At 43.0% G+C, this 17,660-nt stretch overlaps 1 protein-coding gene across 2 annotated transcripts in view; it reads right to left on the bottom strand.

Moving 5' to 3' along the window:
* Window positions 1-17,660, bottom strand: part of NMNAT3 (nicotinamide nucleotide adenylyltransferase 3) — a 102,752-nt gene that overhangs the window by 45,946 nt on the left and 39,146 nt on the right. Inside the window, exon 2 of one of the 2 annotated variants that reach the window (XM_006218019.4) lies at window positions 12,078-12,227. In XM_006218019.4, the coding sequence (XP_006218081.1) occupies window positions 12,078-12,186 (109 nt within the window). In that variant the 5' untranslated portion in view covers window positions 12,187-12,227. Of the gene's footprint in view, window positions 1-12,077; window positions 12,250-17,660 lie in introns of those variants that run through there. The other variant, XM_072958079.1, reaches the window with a different exon arrangement.

The raw sequence follows: 17,660 nt of genomic DNA on the forward strand, positions 1-17,660 counted from the left end.
GAACTACTGCTCAGAGAAAATGATTCCTTTCAAAATATGACTGCTCCTTGACAGTGAACCTGGTCACCCAAGAGCTGTGGTGGAGATGTACAGAGAGATTCATGTTGTCTTCATGCCTGCTGAACACAGCATCCATTCTGCAGCCCATGGATCAAAGAGTAATTTTGACCTTCAGGTTTTTTCAGTTAAGCAATACATTTTGCAAGGCTATAGCTGCCATAGACAGTGATTCCTCTGATGGATCTGGGCAAAGACAACTGAAAACCTTTTGGAAAGGAAACATTAAAAACACTTGTGATTCATGGGACGAGGTCAAAATGTCAACATGAACAGGGGTTTGGAAGAAGTTGATTCCAGCTCTCACGGATGACTTTGAGGAGTTTAAGATTTCAGTGGAGTAAGTAACTGCAATTGTGGTGGAAACAGCAAGACAACTAGAACTGGAAGTGGAGCCTGAAGATGGGACTGAACGGCTGCAGCCTCACAATAGAACTTTAACAGATGACGAGTCGCTTCTTAATGATGAGCAAAGAGATTGGTTTCTTATGATGGATCTACTCCTGGTCAAGATGCTGTGAAGGTGGTTGAAATGACAACAAAGGACATAGAATATTACACAAACTTAGTTGAAAAGCAGTGGCAGGATTTGAGAGGCTGACTCTAATGTTGAAACAAGTTCTACTGTGGGTAAAATGCTATCAACAACATCGCATAGTGAGAGAAATCATTCATGAAAGGAAGAATCAATCAATGCGGTAAACTTCATTGTCTTAGTTTAAGAAATTAACACAGCCACCCCAACCTGCAGCAACCACCGTCCTTATCAGTCAGCATCCATCAACCTCCAGGCAAGGTTACTACTTGCTGAAGGCTCAGAAGATGGTTAGCATTTTTTAGCAATAAAATATTTGAAAATTAAGGTATATACATTGTTTTTTAAGATATAATTCAATTGCACACTTAATACACCATAGTAGAGTGTAAACATAACTTTTATATGCACTGGGAAACCAAAAAATTCGTATGACTTGCTTTATTGTTATCTGCTTTACTGGGGTGGGCTGGAACTGAACCCTTATCATCTTGGGGGTATGCCTGTGTATTTTTTCTGAACTAGTTGAGTAAATTATAGACATGATGCCCCTTTATTCCTAAATACTTCAGTATGTTTCCTTTAACAAAAACGTTCTTTTATATAGCTACAGTAAAATGATCCAAATGAAGAACATTGATACAATACTATTATCTAACGTACAGACCTAACTCATATTTTACCAATTTTTCCACTGATGTCTATTACAGTATTAATAAATAAATAAGTTGGTCCATGATCATGGATTGCATTCAGCTGTCATGTCTCTTTAGCTCTTCTCTCATCTGGAATAGCTCTTTAGTCTGTCTTTCATGACACTGACATTCATCCAGGCCAGTTATCTTGTAGACTGTCTCATGCTTTAGGTCTGTCTGCTGTTTCCTCAGGAGAGATTCAGGGTGAGCACTTCCAGTGGGAAAGACACAGGAGTGATGGTGTGCTTTTCTCAGCACACCGGAGCAGGAAACACCTGGTGTCATTATGTCCCAGACCGGTGGTGTTGGCTTTGGTCATTTGATTAAGGTAGTGTCTGCCAGGTTTCTCCACTGTAATCATTTTTTTCCTTTCTAATTACTGAGTTTCTTATCAGGAGTTACTTGTTATTTCAACCTGCTAGTTTTAGAATCCATTCATGGTTCTTGCATGAATCAGTAACTTTATAGTTGCCAAATGGTGATTTTCTAACTCCACCACTCCTCCTGCGTTGGTTAGCTGGCATTCTACTGTAAGAAACAGTTTCCTTTCTCTCCCATTTATCCACTTGTTCATTTAATTAACTAACAAATTGATTTATATCAGCTTAGGCTATGGATTGTTACTTTATTCAATGAGTTTTATGTAATCCTTAACTTCATTATTTATTTTTAGGCTCAAATTGTCCCATATTTTATCAGTGGGAACCCCTTCAAGCTGGCTCCTGTGCACTATGGGTATTTTGGTGTCCCCACTATTTGAGTACTTCCTTACTTTCTGGCACCACAAGATGTTCCAACTTCATCTTCTACTTGCCCTGCCCCAGCCCCAGAACCGACCATTTTTCCAAGGAGCCCTTTTCATACAGAATGGTGTTAAGAAACCAAGATTAGAATGCTAGGTTGTTCTATTGTACTGGGATATAGTAATTTCTAGAGCCTCTGTAGATTAGGGGTAAGATATAGATGTATGTGTGTGTGTATGCATACTGACAGACATGTTTGTCCGTCTGTCTGTCTATCCATCCATCCATCTTTATCTATCTATCTATCTATCTATCTATCTATCTATCTATCTATCTAATCTATCTAAACTATCCATGAATTCACACTAATACCTTCAATTCCAATCTCACATCACTGGGATATTTCCAAGCTCCCTCTGTCCATATCTGTAACTCCCTTGTCCAACAGTGAGAAACCTGACTTTCACTGTCCACAGGATATTTAATTATTGCTTAATCCTAGGATACACAGAAAGTAGTTTCAGAACTGCTAGCCCGTAACTCAGGGAGAAAGAGACCTACTTATTAGGGTTGAATATTTGTTTACACTTGAATGTTTTATTTCCCATATTTTGCGATCACAAACAATGCAGCAATCAACAATCTTTTAAACATGAAAATTCATACGTGCACCTTCTCTTGAGAAATCAGAATGGCTCTTGCCCCCTTTGGACAGGGCAGGACAGGGCACATGTGCTGCCCCAGGGCTGCGGTCTGTTTGCTCTCTCTGCCTCTCTGCAAATAATCCCTCCGTGCTCTTGCACTTTCGAACCCCGCATGGCCTGGACCCATGCCATTCCTGGAAGGACTGTCTCCTCTAGGGCCTCCTTTCCCTTTCTGTCATTCCCTCCAACCTGGTCATCAGTCCACCGCTGCAGTAAAAGTTTTCTCACAGGGAACCAGCTCCACGCTGCCAACCCCACGGATGTGATTTTTCAGTCTTCCTCCAACTTGACTGCTTAGTCACGTTAAATGCTGGGATGCCTGGCTTTTTCTGTTCTGTGAAAAAAATCTGCTCTGGTTCCTTCCTACTCCTTGGCTCCCTGTGCAAGCCCATCCTCCTTTGTGGGGCTCCCCAGGGCTCACCTCCTACGGCACTCTCTGGGGCTCTACTTACCCCCACGGACATCTTCATTTATTGTCTATAGGGGACCTGCAAACGTCCATCTCCAGGTCTGTCTTCTCTGAGCTCTAGCCACCACCTGCTCTTAGACGTTTCACGGGTCTCTCAAAGTCAACAGGTGTGAAACTGAACTTGGCCCTGGCCCAAGTCAGCTCCACCTCCAGACTCTCTCCTTCCCCGACTCAGACGCAATCTGTTATCAGGTCAGCTTTGCCTTCTAATGACCTTCCCCATCTGCCAACTTCTTTTCATTGCCTTGTCACCCTTTCATCAGAAGTATTGCCTCAATTGTCTCTTTTTTATTTACTTATGTATGTATATATCTATGTATTTATTTTAATGGAGGTACTGGGCATTGAGTCCAGAACCTCGTGCATGCTAAGCATATTCTCTACCACTGAGCTATGTCCTCCCCCTTTCAATTGCCCCTTGACTGGCTTCCTTCCCTGGGCTCTTTAGTGGGGGTGTAGGCGGGGAAGGTATGGAAGGGAGGGAGGAAACGCAGCTCTTCTCACAGCTCTTAGGATGAAAAACAGATTCCTTAACAGTGGCCGGGAAGGTCCTCATGGTCTGCCCCCGCTCCTTTCCCTCCCGCAGTGCTCCCCTCTGTTCCTGCTTCCTGGTCATTACATCTGTCCATCCCTTGGGGCCATGTCCTCTTCCCCCACAGGGCCTTTGTACACGTGCTTTCCCAGCCCAAGACTGCTCTTTCCCTGCATCCGCTGGCCAACATCACTTTTAACCTAAAATGTGCCTCGCTATTCTTCTCCAGCTCAGTCCTTACGTTTTCAGAAACACTTTCCCTGGACTCTCTGTCTCTGTCAAACTGTCTCATTGTCCACCCTGATAGCATCGGAACCTCCCCTCGGGGGCATGTGTCACCTGAGTCATTCACCTCTGTGGGATGTGATTAATGTCTGCCTCCCTGTTATGGACGGAATGCTTGTGTCCCCCCAAGTTCATGTGCTGAGACTGTACCCCCGATGTGATGGTATTTGGAGATGCAGCCTTTGGAGGTGACTGGGGTTAGTCAAGGTCATGAGGGCGGAGCCCCTGTGAACGGGATTTGTGTCCAAGAGTCACGAGAGAGCCTGCTTTCTCCCTCTGCTCTCCTCCACATGAGGACATAATGAGAAGTCGGAGTCTGCATCTCTGACGAGGGCTCTCCCCAGACCCCAGCCATGTTGGCACCCTGATCTCAGACTTCCAGCCTCCAGACAGGGAGAAATAAACTTCTCTGGTTTACAAGCCACCCGTCTATGGCACTTTTGCTTTTAGCAGCCTAAATGGACCAAGGCTCTCCCCCGGGAGCACAGGGTCCGCTTTTGCTCTGGTGTTGCCTGCTTCTAACACGGTTCCCAGCACCGGCCGTCTGCTGAGTGACTGGAGGCAGTGTGGTGTGTGGCTTGGAGCACAGAGCCTGGGGGGGGGGACTGGCTCCACCACTGACTGGCTGTGTGATCTCCGGCAAGTTACCCTATCTCTCTGAGCCTCAGCTCCCCGCTCTGTAAAACAGGGAGAGTGATGGCACCCTCCTCACAAAGCTGTTATGAAGATTCAATGAGTTCATGCACGCAGTGACCCCAGAATACTGCCTGACAGATAGTAGGGATGAAGTATGTTTGTTAAGTATATAAAACGTATAGGTGCTAAATAGCCATTACATGAATAAGTATTAATTAAGCTGACAGAAAATCTGATTTTCAAAAAGAAAAACAAGTGGACTGTTGTGGAAATATAGGCCAACGGCCAAATTCTGTTGAGTAGAAATAACAGACTGTCTAAATAACAGAAAACAGGATTTAAATTTCAATTTAACCTCCATTAGTTAAGTTTGTGACTACACGTTGGAAAAACGGCTACTTACAACTGGGAAGACATCCAACACCTTAAGAGAAATGCGGGCTCGAATTCCTAATCTATTCAACGGGAACTTTAGGTGCATCTGATGCTACTGATGAGCCGTATGTTGGGCTGAACCATTTCTGTCACAAATCAGCAATCGAAGAATAAAAATTCCAAGTGAACTTCTTCAAAGCACCCACACCCACTACATGAATTTATCCATCAAGCCTTTGAGAACCTTCTCTGAGAGTCCTCGCACGGCACACAACACAAGGCCAGAGCGCGCCCACGGTTAGAGGACGACGCTATAAAACACAGAAAATCCACACTTACCACACCCTCCTACCAGCCCGCGTAGTATTCCTCAATATGATTTCAAGCACAGGAGGGTAAAACAATACAGCTGGCTCAACACCTTGTCCTCTGAGCATGTGTATTAACAATCTTCTGTCACTCTATTTACGATAAACACCTTCAGATCTAAGTTTTCACCCAATGTGTAACTTTTTCACTGTCAAGGGGTACGTTGTCACAGGACTAAAGATAGTGAAAAGTTCGGACATGTTACAGGGCCTCTGTCAGTTTTTAAGGCTTTGCTGTTGTTTCAGGAGTAAAAGGAAGGGAGGACAGCTGCAGTCTGAATTAGGGATGCTTGGGAAAGGGGGGAGCGCTCAGCACCAGAAAGTGACTAGAGCTGCGGCAGGAAACCAGGAAGACACTATTAATTTCTACTTAAAGGTACTAAACAAATTGCTTCAGCTTGTTTAGTTCAATTTATATGCACGCAATATCGAATTAAAATTGTGAGTTGTTTTAGTGAAAATACATTAACAGAAGGGAGTTTGCATTTTCTTCATGGAAAAAAAGAAAGTCAGCTGTGAGGCCAGATTTTTATCCAGACTTAACTGTGAGCTGATTCTGAGTGAGGGAAAAGGCTTGGTTTAAAATTTGTCCCTGGAGAGACGAGGGGTTGGGTGACAGCTTGGTGCACAGATCTATGGGCTGAGGGAGGCTGCAGCCGGTGATGGGGGCTGTGCGTAGGGGGAGACGGAGCCCAGCTGTGCGGGAAAGGGAAACACACCACACACTCCTCTCCGTGACCTGGGTCCTCCCTACCTTATCAGCCTCCCCTCTGTCTGGCGTGCTGGACTGTGATTCTCTTCCCTCTCCGTGTTTCACTCATGCTGCTTTCTCTGCCTATCATGCTCCCTAAACTGTGCTTGGCTAAGTCTTTCATGTTCTTCAAGACTTGGTGTCACCTCTCCCAAAAGCTTTCCCCAACTGCCAGGTGGGAGACGTCCCCTCCTTGGAACACAGTGCCACAATCACTTGCTGCCATGTGTCTCTCGCCACTTACAGTGTGCATCTCCTTTTGGGCAGGAGATGGAATTTAATCAACTCTATTTCCAGCGACAGTGCCTGGCTTGGAGAATGTGCAGTAAATATCTATGAAACATTGAAAGGTATCAATCTGTTGTCTTACACTCAAAGACACAGGCAGCAGAATCCGTTCTGGGCTTTCAGAAATGGCCAAGCATTTTCCATGGAGGAATGGCTGAGAATAAAGGCAACATGGTGCTTGAGGTCACATGTGGGGCCCCTCTACCTATAGCTAAATAGTCATTAGTTTTAGCGGTTCTAATAGTGGTGCAGTGGTATCTCACTGTGGTCTTAGTCTGCACTTCCCTTGTGCAATTAGGCATCTTTCCACGTGCTTCTTTGCCATCTATGTATCTTCTTTGGTGAAGAGTCTCTTCATGTATTTTTTTCAATTTTTATTGGGTTATTTGGGTTTTTAAAAAAATTACTGAATTGAGATATCCTTATATATTCTGGATACAAGTCCTTTAACAGATAAATGCTTTGCAAATCCTTTCTCCCAGGTTGCGGCTTGTCTTTTATTCTCTTAGTGCCTTTTGAAGAACAGAAGCTTTTAATTTTGGTGAAGTCTAATTTGTCTCTCCCTCGTTTTTTTTTTTTTTTTCTCGATTTTGGATCATGCTTTTGGTGGTGTCTTACCTAAGACATCTTTATCTAATTTAAGGTCATAAAGATTTTCTTCTAGAAATTTCATAGTTTTAGGTTTTACATTAAAGTTTATAATCCATTTTGAGTTAGTTTTTGTATACAGTGCAAGCTTTGGCTGAGTGCTTTGTTGGGGGGGCTGGGGGCGGGAAACAGACATTCAATTGTTCTAGTACCATTTTTAAAAAAGACTATCCTATCTCTTCCGCATTGCCTTTGCACTTTTGTCAAAAATCAGTTGTCTATGTAAGTGGGGGTCAAATTTGGTCCTCCGTATCCTGTTCCATTGATCTACTTAACTATTCCACACCAATACCACACTGTAACAAGCACTGCAGCTTTATAATCAGTCTTGAAATCAAATAGTGTTGATCTTCCACTTTGTTCTACTTTTTCAAGGCTACTCTGGCTATCCTAGGTCATTTGCATTTCCATAAAAAATTTTTAGAATCAGCTTATCAATTTCTACCAAAAAGCTTATTGAGACTGAGTTGAATCTACAGATAAACTTGGGGAGAAGTGAAATCTTAACACTGTTGAGTCTTATAACTCATGAAACAAGGTATATCTCTCCATTTTAATTAGGTTGTCTTTAATTATCTCAACATTTTGTAGTTTTTAGCAGATAGGTCTTGCACACTTTTGCCAGATTTATTCGTATTTCTTTTTTTATGCTATTGTAAATTGGTATTATTTTAAAATTTTAATTTATGATCCTTTGTTGCTTATATATAGAAATGCAATTGATTTTTATATATTGACCTTATATCTAGCAACCTTTCTAAACTCACTCATGAGTTCTAGGAGCTTTTTTGGTAGATTTCTATGTATTTTTCCCATAGATGACTATGTCGTCTACAAATCATTTTTTTTCCTACTCCAGTATGGATATCTATTATTTCTTTTTCTTGCTATTGTTCTGGCTAGAACCTTCAGTATAATGTTGAATAGAAGTGGTAAGAATGGACATCCTCATCTTTTTTATTTTTTCTAACTTTTTTTATTGAGTTATAGTCATTTTACAATGTTGTGTCAAATTTCAGTGTAGAGCACAATTTTTCAGTTATACGTGAATATACATATATTCATTGTCACATTTTTTTTTCACTGTGAGCTACCACAAGATCTTGTATATATTTCCCTGTGCTATAAAGTATAATCTTGTTTATCTATTCTACATTTTGAAATCCCAGTCTGTCCCTTCCCACCCTCTGCCCCCTTGGCAACCACAAGTTCGTATTCTATGTCTATTAGTCTGTTTCTGTTTTATTTGTTTGTTTGTTTGTTTGTTTTTTAGATTCTGAATATGAATGATCTCATATGGTATTTTTCTTTCTCTTTCTGGCTTAATTCACTTAGAATGACATTCTCCAGGAACATCCATGTTGCTGCAAATGGTGTTATGTTGTCAGTTTTTATGGCTGGATAGTATTCCATTGTATAAATACACCACATCTTCATTATCCAGCCATCTGTTGATGGACATTTAGGCTGTTTCCATGTCTTGGCTATTGTAAATAGTGCTGCTATGAACATTGGGGTGCAGGTGTCTTTTTGAAGTAGGGTTCCTTCTGGATATATGCCCAGGAGCGGGATTCCTGGGTCATATGGTAAGTCTATTCCTAGTCTTTTGAGGAATCTCCATACTGTTTTCCACAGTGGCTGCACCAAACTGCATTCCCACCAGCAGTGTAGGAGGGTTCCCTTTTCTCCACAGCCTCTCTCATCTTCTGACTGGAGAGTTTAATACATTTACAGTTAAGGTAATTACTGATTACTGATAAGGAATTCTGTAAGTTTTTGTTTCTTTTGTATTTTAATATTCTATAATTAAATTTTAAAAAAGGTTTAGGATTATTATTTCCTCTTAAAGAACTGACTGGCCTTTATGATTATGAAATGACCCTCTTTATCCCTAGAAATAGTCTTACCTCCGAAACCTCCTTTCTCTGATACTAGAACTATTTCAGCTTTCTTTTAATTAGTGTTAGCGTGGGATAGTTTTCTATTCATTTACTTTGAACCTAATTGTGCCTTTATATTTGGTGCGTTTCTTAAAGGCATCAAATAATTGTAGTTGGGTCTTGCTTATTTTATCCAGTCTGACAATGCATGCCTTTTAGCAGAAGCTGTTAGACTATTTATATTTAATGTGATTTAATGTGATGATTAGGTTTAAGTGTATCATTTTTAAATTTGCCTTCTATTTGTCCCATCTATTCTTTGGTCCCCCTTTCCTCTTTTTCTTCCTTCTTGGATTAACTGAATATATTCCGATTCCATTTTATCTCCTTTGTTTGCTTATTAGTTATAACTGTTTACTTTTTTATTTTAGTGGTTACATCAGGGTTCATAATAGTTATCTTTAATTTATCACAGTCTATCTCTAAGTGATATTATACCACTTCATGCACAGTATAAAAACCTTACAATAGTATTCTTCTGTTTTTCCCCTTCCAGTCTTTTTGACACTGTTGTCATAGATTTTACTTCCACATGTGTTATAAACTCCACAATATACTATTATTATTTTTGTTTAAATGGTGAATTATCTTTTAAAGATATTTAAATAATAAGAAAACCTTATATAGCTGGCCATGTGGTTATCAATGCTCTGTATTCCTTTGTGTAGATCCATTTTCCCATTTGGTATCATTTTCTTTCTTCCTAAAGGACATTAGCATTTCTGGTGGTACCGGTTTGTTGGTGGTGAAATCGTTCAGCTTTTGTAGATCTGAAAATGCCTTTATTTTGCTTTTGTTTTTGAAAGATATTTTTGTCAGATATAGACAGTTTTTTCTTTCAGAACTTTAAAGATTTGTTCCACTGAAATTCCCTTTTGCTAAATTCAGAAACAGGACATCTGTTATCTTCCTTATTTGTTCTTCTGGAGCTGCCTTTAAGATTTTCTCTTTATTCTTGGTTTTGAGAAATCTGATTATCATATACCTTGGTGTTGTTTTCTTCATGTTTCTTGTGCTTGTGGTTTGTCGGGCTACTTGATAAAATTTTCATCAAATTTGAAAACATTTTTCAGTGATTATTTCTTCAAATATTCTTTCCTGTCCTTCCTTTGGTTTTTTTTTTTTTCCCCTCTAGGAGTTCACTTACAAGTATATTAAGATGATTTAAGTTATCCCACATCTCACTGATATTCTTTTCTTTCTTTTTAAAAATCCCTTTTTTCTGTTTCATCTCGGATTGTTTCAGTTTGGATAGACTGCTGTATCTTCAAGTTCACTCATCTTTTCTTCTGCAGTGTCTAATCTGTTGTTAATCCTATTCAGTATCTCATTTCACATACCGTAGTGTTCATCTCTAGATATTTGATTTGAGTCCTTTTTTATGTTTTCCATGTCTCTGCTTAATTTCTGAACATAACTAGACTAACTTTCAACGTCTCTGTCTGCTAATTCTAACATCTATATCAGTTCTGGTCCAGTTTTCCTCTCATTACAGATATGAGTACAGACTTTAACTTTTTTTTTTCCCCACAGAGAACCAACTTGTCTTCCAAAAATGTTTTATCATTCACCCCATCACTACCAGTACATGAGAGTGCTCCCCTCCCTGTCCCTCCAGCACTGAATGTCGACAGTCTTTCATCTTTGCCAGCTTCATGGGCTAATGTGACTTCCCGCCACAACAGCTGTCTATTGAGCATCAATCATAAGCCCAGTGACAGATGATGGCAACTCTGTGGTGCTCAAGCAGCCACAGCAGCTGCCCTCGTGGTGCTTATCACCCTGTGGTGTTTATGTTTTACTTGCATTTGCATTGATTATTAGTGATGCTGAGCAGCTTTTCTCAAGTTTATTGTCTGTTTAGATTCTTCTTTGGTAAACTGCCTAATAATGTTCACTGACCAGTTTTAACTGGGTTGTTTGGATTTTTTTATTCCTATGTAAGAGCTATTTATTTACAAAGAATAAACTCCTGTTTTCACTTTTTGAATAATAAAAAATGTTTTGTAAACAAAGATATTTCTATAAAATAAATTGACATTTGTATGTAATTTCTTTGAAGAGATAATTTACATGTTATTCAAATGCTTTTTTCTATATTAGAAGTAAATAAAAATTGATTGTGGTGTAAAAAAACCATGCCCTTAAAGAGCATTTTTGATGAATACAAAAACACAAAATACATATATGAATACCTAAAATATACATAAATACATAATGAATAAAAATTTCATAGTTATCTGACACCAACAAATAAATGACTTGCATTTTCTAGAAATAATTATGCAGATTCCAAATGCCATTTTACTCTCTTAATAATGAAGTTGAAAGTCAAGGAGATGAAACATTCCCAGATTAAATGTTTTCAGCTGATTAAATATTTCTGGCAAAGCCATGCCATCTGTATTAGAAATGCCCTATATACGAGGCTGTTAATTTGTAATTGTCTAAGATCTATTCTTTCAGAGGAGAAAATGTCAAAATCTCCATTATAGAACATTTGCTTACCCACTGAAGAGTAGCAGGAGTTCTCAGAGGCACAGGCTACCTACTCACCTGAATGTGTGGGTAAATGCTTCCTGGAGCCCCAGGAAGGATGTCCTGATGGAGACACAGGTTCTAAAATGTGTCCAGTGTTTTTTTTTTAAGCATTCACGGACTATGTGAAGTGAACAGAGGGGTAGTGGACCCTGAGAAGCATTTCAGCTCTATGGCCAGGGATATGACTTGTACACATGTAATGTGGCTAAGGGTGTTAGTTCTCTGATTATGATGAAGGAAATGTGAATGAATAAACTGAGCAGTTTTATTTTATTTTATTTTTTACTTTTTTTTGTGGGGGGAGATTAGGTTTATTTATTTACTTATTTTTGGAGGAGATACTGGGGATTGAACCCAGGACCTTGTGCATGCTAGCCATGCACTCTACCTGTTAAGCTATATCCTCCCCACCTGAGCAGTTTTAATAATGTGGATAATGAAGGCAGTCAACAAAGCCTCATGAGGTCCGACCAACTAGTTCTTCCAGTGGACCCGGGCCTTCTGACTGACCTGTTTGGTGAAGGTGGTCCCTGGCAACCTCGAACAAGCGGAGGTGCATGTTGGTGATGGGGTTGAAGGAGCCACAGGCCAGGAGCACCACAGGGATCCGGCTCTTCATCTCGTCAGGCACATCGACACTTGCTGCAGCAGCCACCCTGCCTTCAAGGGGACAAACATTCATGTCAGGGAGGTGGTGCTAAGACAAGTGTCCAGATCAGTGTCTCTAAAACACATATAGGCCATTACTTCTCACTCGTAAGATGACTAAGGAGGCAAGAATAACAGCCTTTACGGGGGGCTCACCACAGGCCAGGGACTGTGCCAAGCACTACGCCAAGGGAAGCCCCCATCTCACCAAATCCTTTCAGCTCAATCCTGAGCAGTTACTTACACAGCTCAGGGGCTTCAGAAGCTGCAAGGCCAGGACTGGAACCCAGGCGGCCAGACCCAGAGACCATGCTCTGCTCATAACCTCGACACCCTCCCTGTGCCCTGATGGGCCACCTTGGGTCCAAAAGGAGTTATATGAGACCTCCAAAATGTCATCGCTGATAGCCAAGTAGAAGTCACAAGGTTCCAGAATGGACTGGTACTTTTTAAAAACTGATTTTAAAATAATTTCAGACTTACAAATAAGTTGCAAAATTTGTACAAAGAATTCCTATATACCTTTACCCAGATTCCCTAAATGTTAACCTTTTACCACATTTGCTACATCATTCATTCTCTCTTTCCATACACACGCACACATGCAGATCTGTATGCATCTGTAAGAATTTTCTTCTGAAATGTGTGAGAATAGGTTGTAGACATAATATCTCTTCACCTCTAAATACTTCAGTGTGTATTTTCTAAGAGCAAAGACATTTCCTTATATAACTGCAGAGCAATGATTAAAATCAGAAAATCAACATTGCTAGACGACTATTATCTAATCTACACATCTTTTTGTCCTTTATCAGAGACTAAGCATCTTGGGAGGGCCCAGCACATCCTCTTGTCTCCTCCCTCTAGCTTTCAGCACCAGGGTGAGGTGAGCATAAAGCTAGAAAACAGCCTGGGCTCCAGGGCAGGCCAGCCCCCTTCCCCTGAGGCGCTGCCTCCTGGAGTGATGGGGAAGAGCTCTGGTGGAGTCAGGCCTTGCTTTGACTCCTAGTTCTGTCTCTTACTGGCTGTGTGGCCTAGGGCAAGTCACAGTCCCTCTCTGAGCCTCAGTTTCCTCATGTGCAAGATGGGGATAATATGACTTACACTTACAGGAGTGTTGTGAGGATAAGTGAGCTGTGTGTGGAAAGTGTCTGGTGCACAAGGAACATCTAATAAATAATCACTGTGGCTGTGGTGATGATGATGCAATGAGGGAAAAGCTGCTGCTACTGATGATCAGAATAAGGAAGGTAGAGGGAAAAGATGGTGGCAGTGTGCTTGTGATCAGCAGCTTCAAAAAAGGCTCCCGGTGCTTCTCACCTCCTAGTAGTCCCCTGTAGACCCCTCCCATTGAGCAGGGGGTGGACCTAGTAACTTGCCTCTATGATTTAAGCACAGAGCCTGGCCCAGAGGAGGGCTGGGTGGAGACTGAACAGGGCACTGGCCAGCTGGGGAGTGGACCTGTATCCTGGTACTGGCAAGCCCTAAGCACCTCCTCAGGTGCATAGAGACTGTCCTGGGCATGTTCTGAGAAACAGCGTGAAGATAAAGAACTCTCAACCCAGGTGGGCTGTGGTTTCTTCCCGCCTACTCTGAGGCAGCATGGAGAAGAAAGCAGCCTGCTGGCGCTGGCTTCTTCTCGGGGAGGGGGATGCTTTAGAGAGATAGTATGTGCAGGGTGTGCGGAGCTACTCGCCAGGGCAGCCTTGTGATGAGTGTATCCAAAGAGGTGGCTGTTTTCCACCACTGTTAGGAAGCCTTTCGAAATTCTATTTCATTTTGGCAAAATATCATTTTTTTAGAGCCCTTAAAACATGTAACGGTAGCATCTCAGGTAACCTGGGGTTTTGATCTATTTTCCCCAAAGTTCCCAGAAATTGTAAATCAGAACATTAGTTTGTATGGGGGCATCAGTGGCGGTGCAGTGTGACGTTGGGAAGGAGAATAAACAACATTTAGGAAGTGTCTGTCTGTCTTCTTCCTCGCGTGGGCACACCAAGCCATGCTGCTCTACAGTGACTTACCCTACCTCAGCCGCATCGCAGGCGGGAGGCCGCCGTGGGTGCACGTTCCCAGGCTCAGAACCGAGGTCAGTGCAACCGCATCATCTGTACACTCCAGCTCGCTTCAGTTAAACACCCTCCCAAGCCCAAACTCAGAGAAACATAATAGGGCTGAAATGGACTCCCTCCAGGTGTCCACCAGGAGGATAAACCAGGTTCTGATCCGAGCGCAAGTCTCATCAGACACAAGGCCAGATGCATGCCATACAAGTGAGTCATCTGCCCTGTCATGCCATGGCATCCAGCGAGACGAAGCAAGCACGGGGGACTCCTGCTCCTGGGAAAGGCTCCTCATCAGTAAGCACTGAACGGGGTCCGCAGAGTGAGCTGCCGCTGCCGCTGAAGGATTTAACACATTGAGAAGGTGGCATACGGCGTTCTTGGACTTTATCATTAAACTGGAGTCAGGGCCAACAGAGTCCACCTCTAACCTGTCCCCTCTCCAGTTTACTGCCTCCGGCTTACAGCCGTCCCAACGGCATTTCATTCGGCTTCTCAAACGCAACATGCAGCTTCCTTTCTCTTGGCTTTTGTAAACGCTTTCCCACCACGTGAAATGCCCTCCTCACTCCTGCCTTGGGGTTGCTACCCAAGCCTCGCCTTACTCCCCGCCAACCCCGACCCCGTGCTAACTGTACTGTTACACGTTGTATCATCCTCTTCCTTCCTCCACCGCAGACCTGTCATTGCTTTGTTTCCACATTGCTCTTCCCCGAGCAGAGGGGGAACTCCTCCTGGGGGTTTCTCATTCCTCTAGGCCCCTCCACTCCTGCAGTGTGCCAGGTGCAGGTGATTAGAAATGCGTGTAGCATGAATGAGAGAAGGAGTGAATGTCTCCAACCAAGCATCCTCCTTCTCGGACGGTGACATCCTCTCTTTGGTTCTATCCTAGGAAGTCCATGGACTGGGCCTTCCAGGGATATAAGCTGACCCTTCCAACTTCTGAGAGTCACGTAAGGCCCTTCCCCGAGTCCCCGTTCCATCCAATTCAGACCGAAATCAAACAAAGTATTCCCGCACTGGTGTGCCACCTTAGATGCCAGGATCCCATCAACATGGGTACACCACGGCCTCCTGCACACTGACACCAAGGTCATTCCTCCACCCCGGAGAACTAGGGGTCATCAGCTGCAGCTTTGCTGGGCAAAGGGGCTTTGCAGATGTGATTAAGAGTCAGAAATGGGGAGGGTATCCTGGATGATCCAGGCGGGCCTGATTTTAACATGATTAGGGTCCTACTAAGAGGGAGGCAGGAGGGTCAGATAGATAAAGACATACAGACTGAAGCAGTGACCCAGAGAAAAGATGCTCTGCTGCTGGCTTTGAAGCTGGAGGGAAGGGCCATGACTGAGCAGTGCAAGTGGCCTCTAGAAGCTGGAATTAGCAAGGAAATGGATTCTCCTGGGAGCCTCCAGAAGGAGTGCAGCCCTGCAGACACTCTGATTTCAGACTTCCGACCTCCAGAACTAGAAGAAAATAAAATTGTGTGGTTTGAAGCTAACGATTTGTGACAATTTTGAAGCTAATGATTGTGACTATTACAGCAGACATAGGAAACTCAGACACTCGCCTATTTAGGGGCAGGCTTTCTGAAGGGGCCTTCCAGCTGGGGCAGAAAAGGCACAGGGGTTGAGCTGGTGAGGATGTGGACGTGTGTCAGGCCCAGGGAAAAGCACTGCAGAGGTTCAGAAACCGCCACTGGAGGTGGGCGATGAGCTAACAGCATGTCGATGTGAGCTCACGAGCGGGCGGCCCAAGATGAGGGCACGGAAGGTGTAAGGATCACACAGGACCCGCAGGGGTCTGTGGAGTCTAGATTTCATCCTATAGGCAATGAGGACCTGCTGAAGGATTTTAAACAGGGGTGTGATTTACTCATTTTTCTGTTTCAGAAGGAGCTCTCCATTAGGGGTTTGGGATTAAAATATACACAATACTGTATATAAAATAGATACACAACAAGGACCTACTTACAGCACAGGAACTATATTCAGTATCTTGTAACAACCTATAATGGAAAAGAATCTGAATATATATATATACACATACACATATATATGTATGTATATATATAACAGAATTGCTTTGCTGTACACCTGAAAGTAGCATTGTAAATCAACTACACTTCAGTAAAACATAAGAATTGGGAAAAAAAAAAAAAGAGCTCTCAAGTGCTCCCAGGATGGTGCATCAGGAAGCTCCAGGATGGTTACCCCGGGGACCCCTCTGCCTGGCGAAGGTCAGGCAGTACCCAGCTTCCCAGAAGATGGCCTTTCCTGCTGCCTACATTTCACCTCAATCACCAGGGAATGTGATGCTGGCCAGTGCCCCCCACGCACTAAATTCTAACTAAGTGCGTGCCCCTCGGCCCATTTGTCACAGGCCATCGCAGAGACACAGAAAGGAAAGGCGAGCTGGGAAGGTTAAGTGCCGTTACTGCAGATGTAATGTACTAATGCTCATCGCTTGGGAGACAGTCAATTTACCTTTCCCCGCGGTGAGTGCCTCTAACAGGACCCGGCCTGGGAAAGTGGCCGAAAACAGCCCTGTTTATTATAGACATAAAGCAGATGGCTTCGGGCAGAATGGAAATGGATTCCACAAACATCTTTCATTACGCAGACCTCTTGACTGGACTCCTCGTCTTAAAGAAAACAAGAGACGCAGTTTATATTTGTGGGGTTGATGAGCCCATTTTTCAGGACCCGGGGACATCGTTTCCATCCGTGCGAGTGTGCCAACTTCTCCGGGGCAATCAACCTTCACACAGACTCTGGGCACTTTTTCTTCTTGACTTTGCTAGATTCACCCGCTGTTGCTACGGGCACGTGGTGCTGCTAAGAACAAAAGCTGAGCCAGCATCCTCTGTCACTTGAGGATCCTCTGCCAGCCACCCCTTGGAGGAAACAAACATGCCAATTAAGTGCTTGTCCTAATTATGAGACTCGCAGGAAAGCAGGCAGCCTGGCTCTTCAGTTCTGAGAACTTTTGAAAGATCTGGAGGAGCCCAAGAAATGGAACGAAGTCTCTTGCAACCCCACATTCGGGAGCTGGGACTGATTTCAACAGCCATAGGAGGGAGTAACACTACTGTGTTTATCGAGTGATAGGCTAGCTGCTGCACTCATTATACACATCGGTGCTGACTCTTTCAACTCGCCTGGAAGCAAAGGGTTGGTGCTTGCAACTTCCCCGAGCCTCATCGAACCACACGGAAAATGCGGGTAATTACACGTACCTCCTAGGGCTGTCTGGAAGGTTATAGGAGTTGACTCACCTAGCACAGAACCCATAGTGGGTTCTTCAGAAATATTAGCTCTTTTTTGCTTCTTTTCATTATACTTAAAACAGAATTTATCATCCCCACATCTGCTTCCATATA

The sequence above is a fragment of the Vicugna pacos genome, chromosome 1, assembly GCF_048564905.1.
Source record: "Vicugna pacos chromosome 1, VicPac4, whole genome shotgun sequence".
NCBI lineage: Eukaryota > Metazoa > Chordata > Mammalia > Artiodactyla > Camelidae > Vicugna > Vicugna pacos.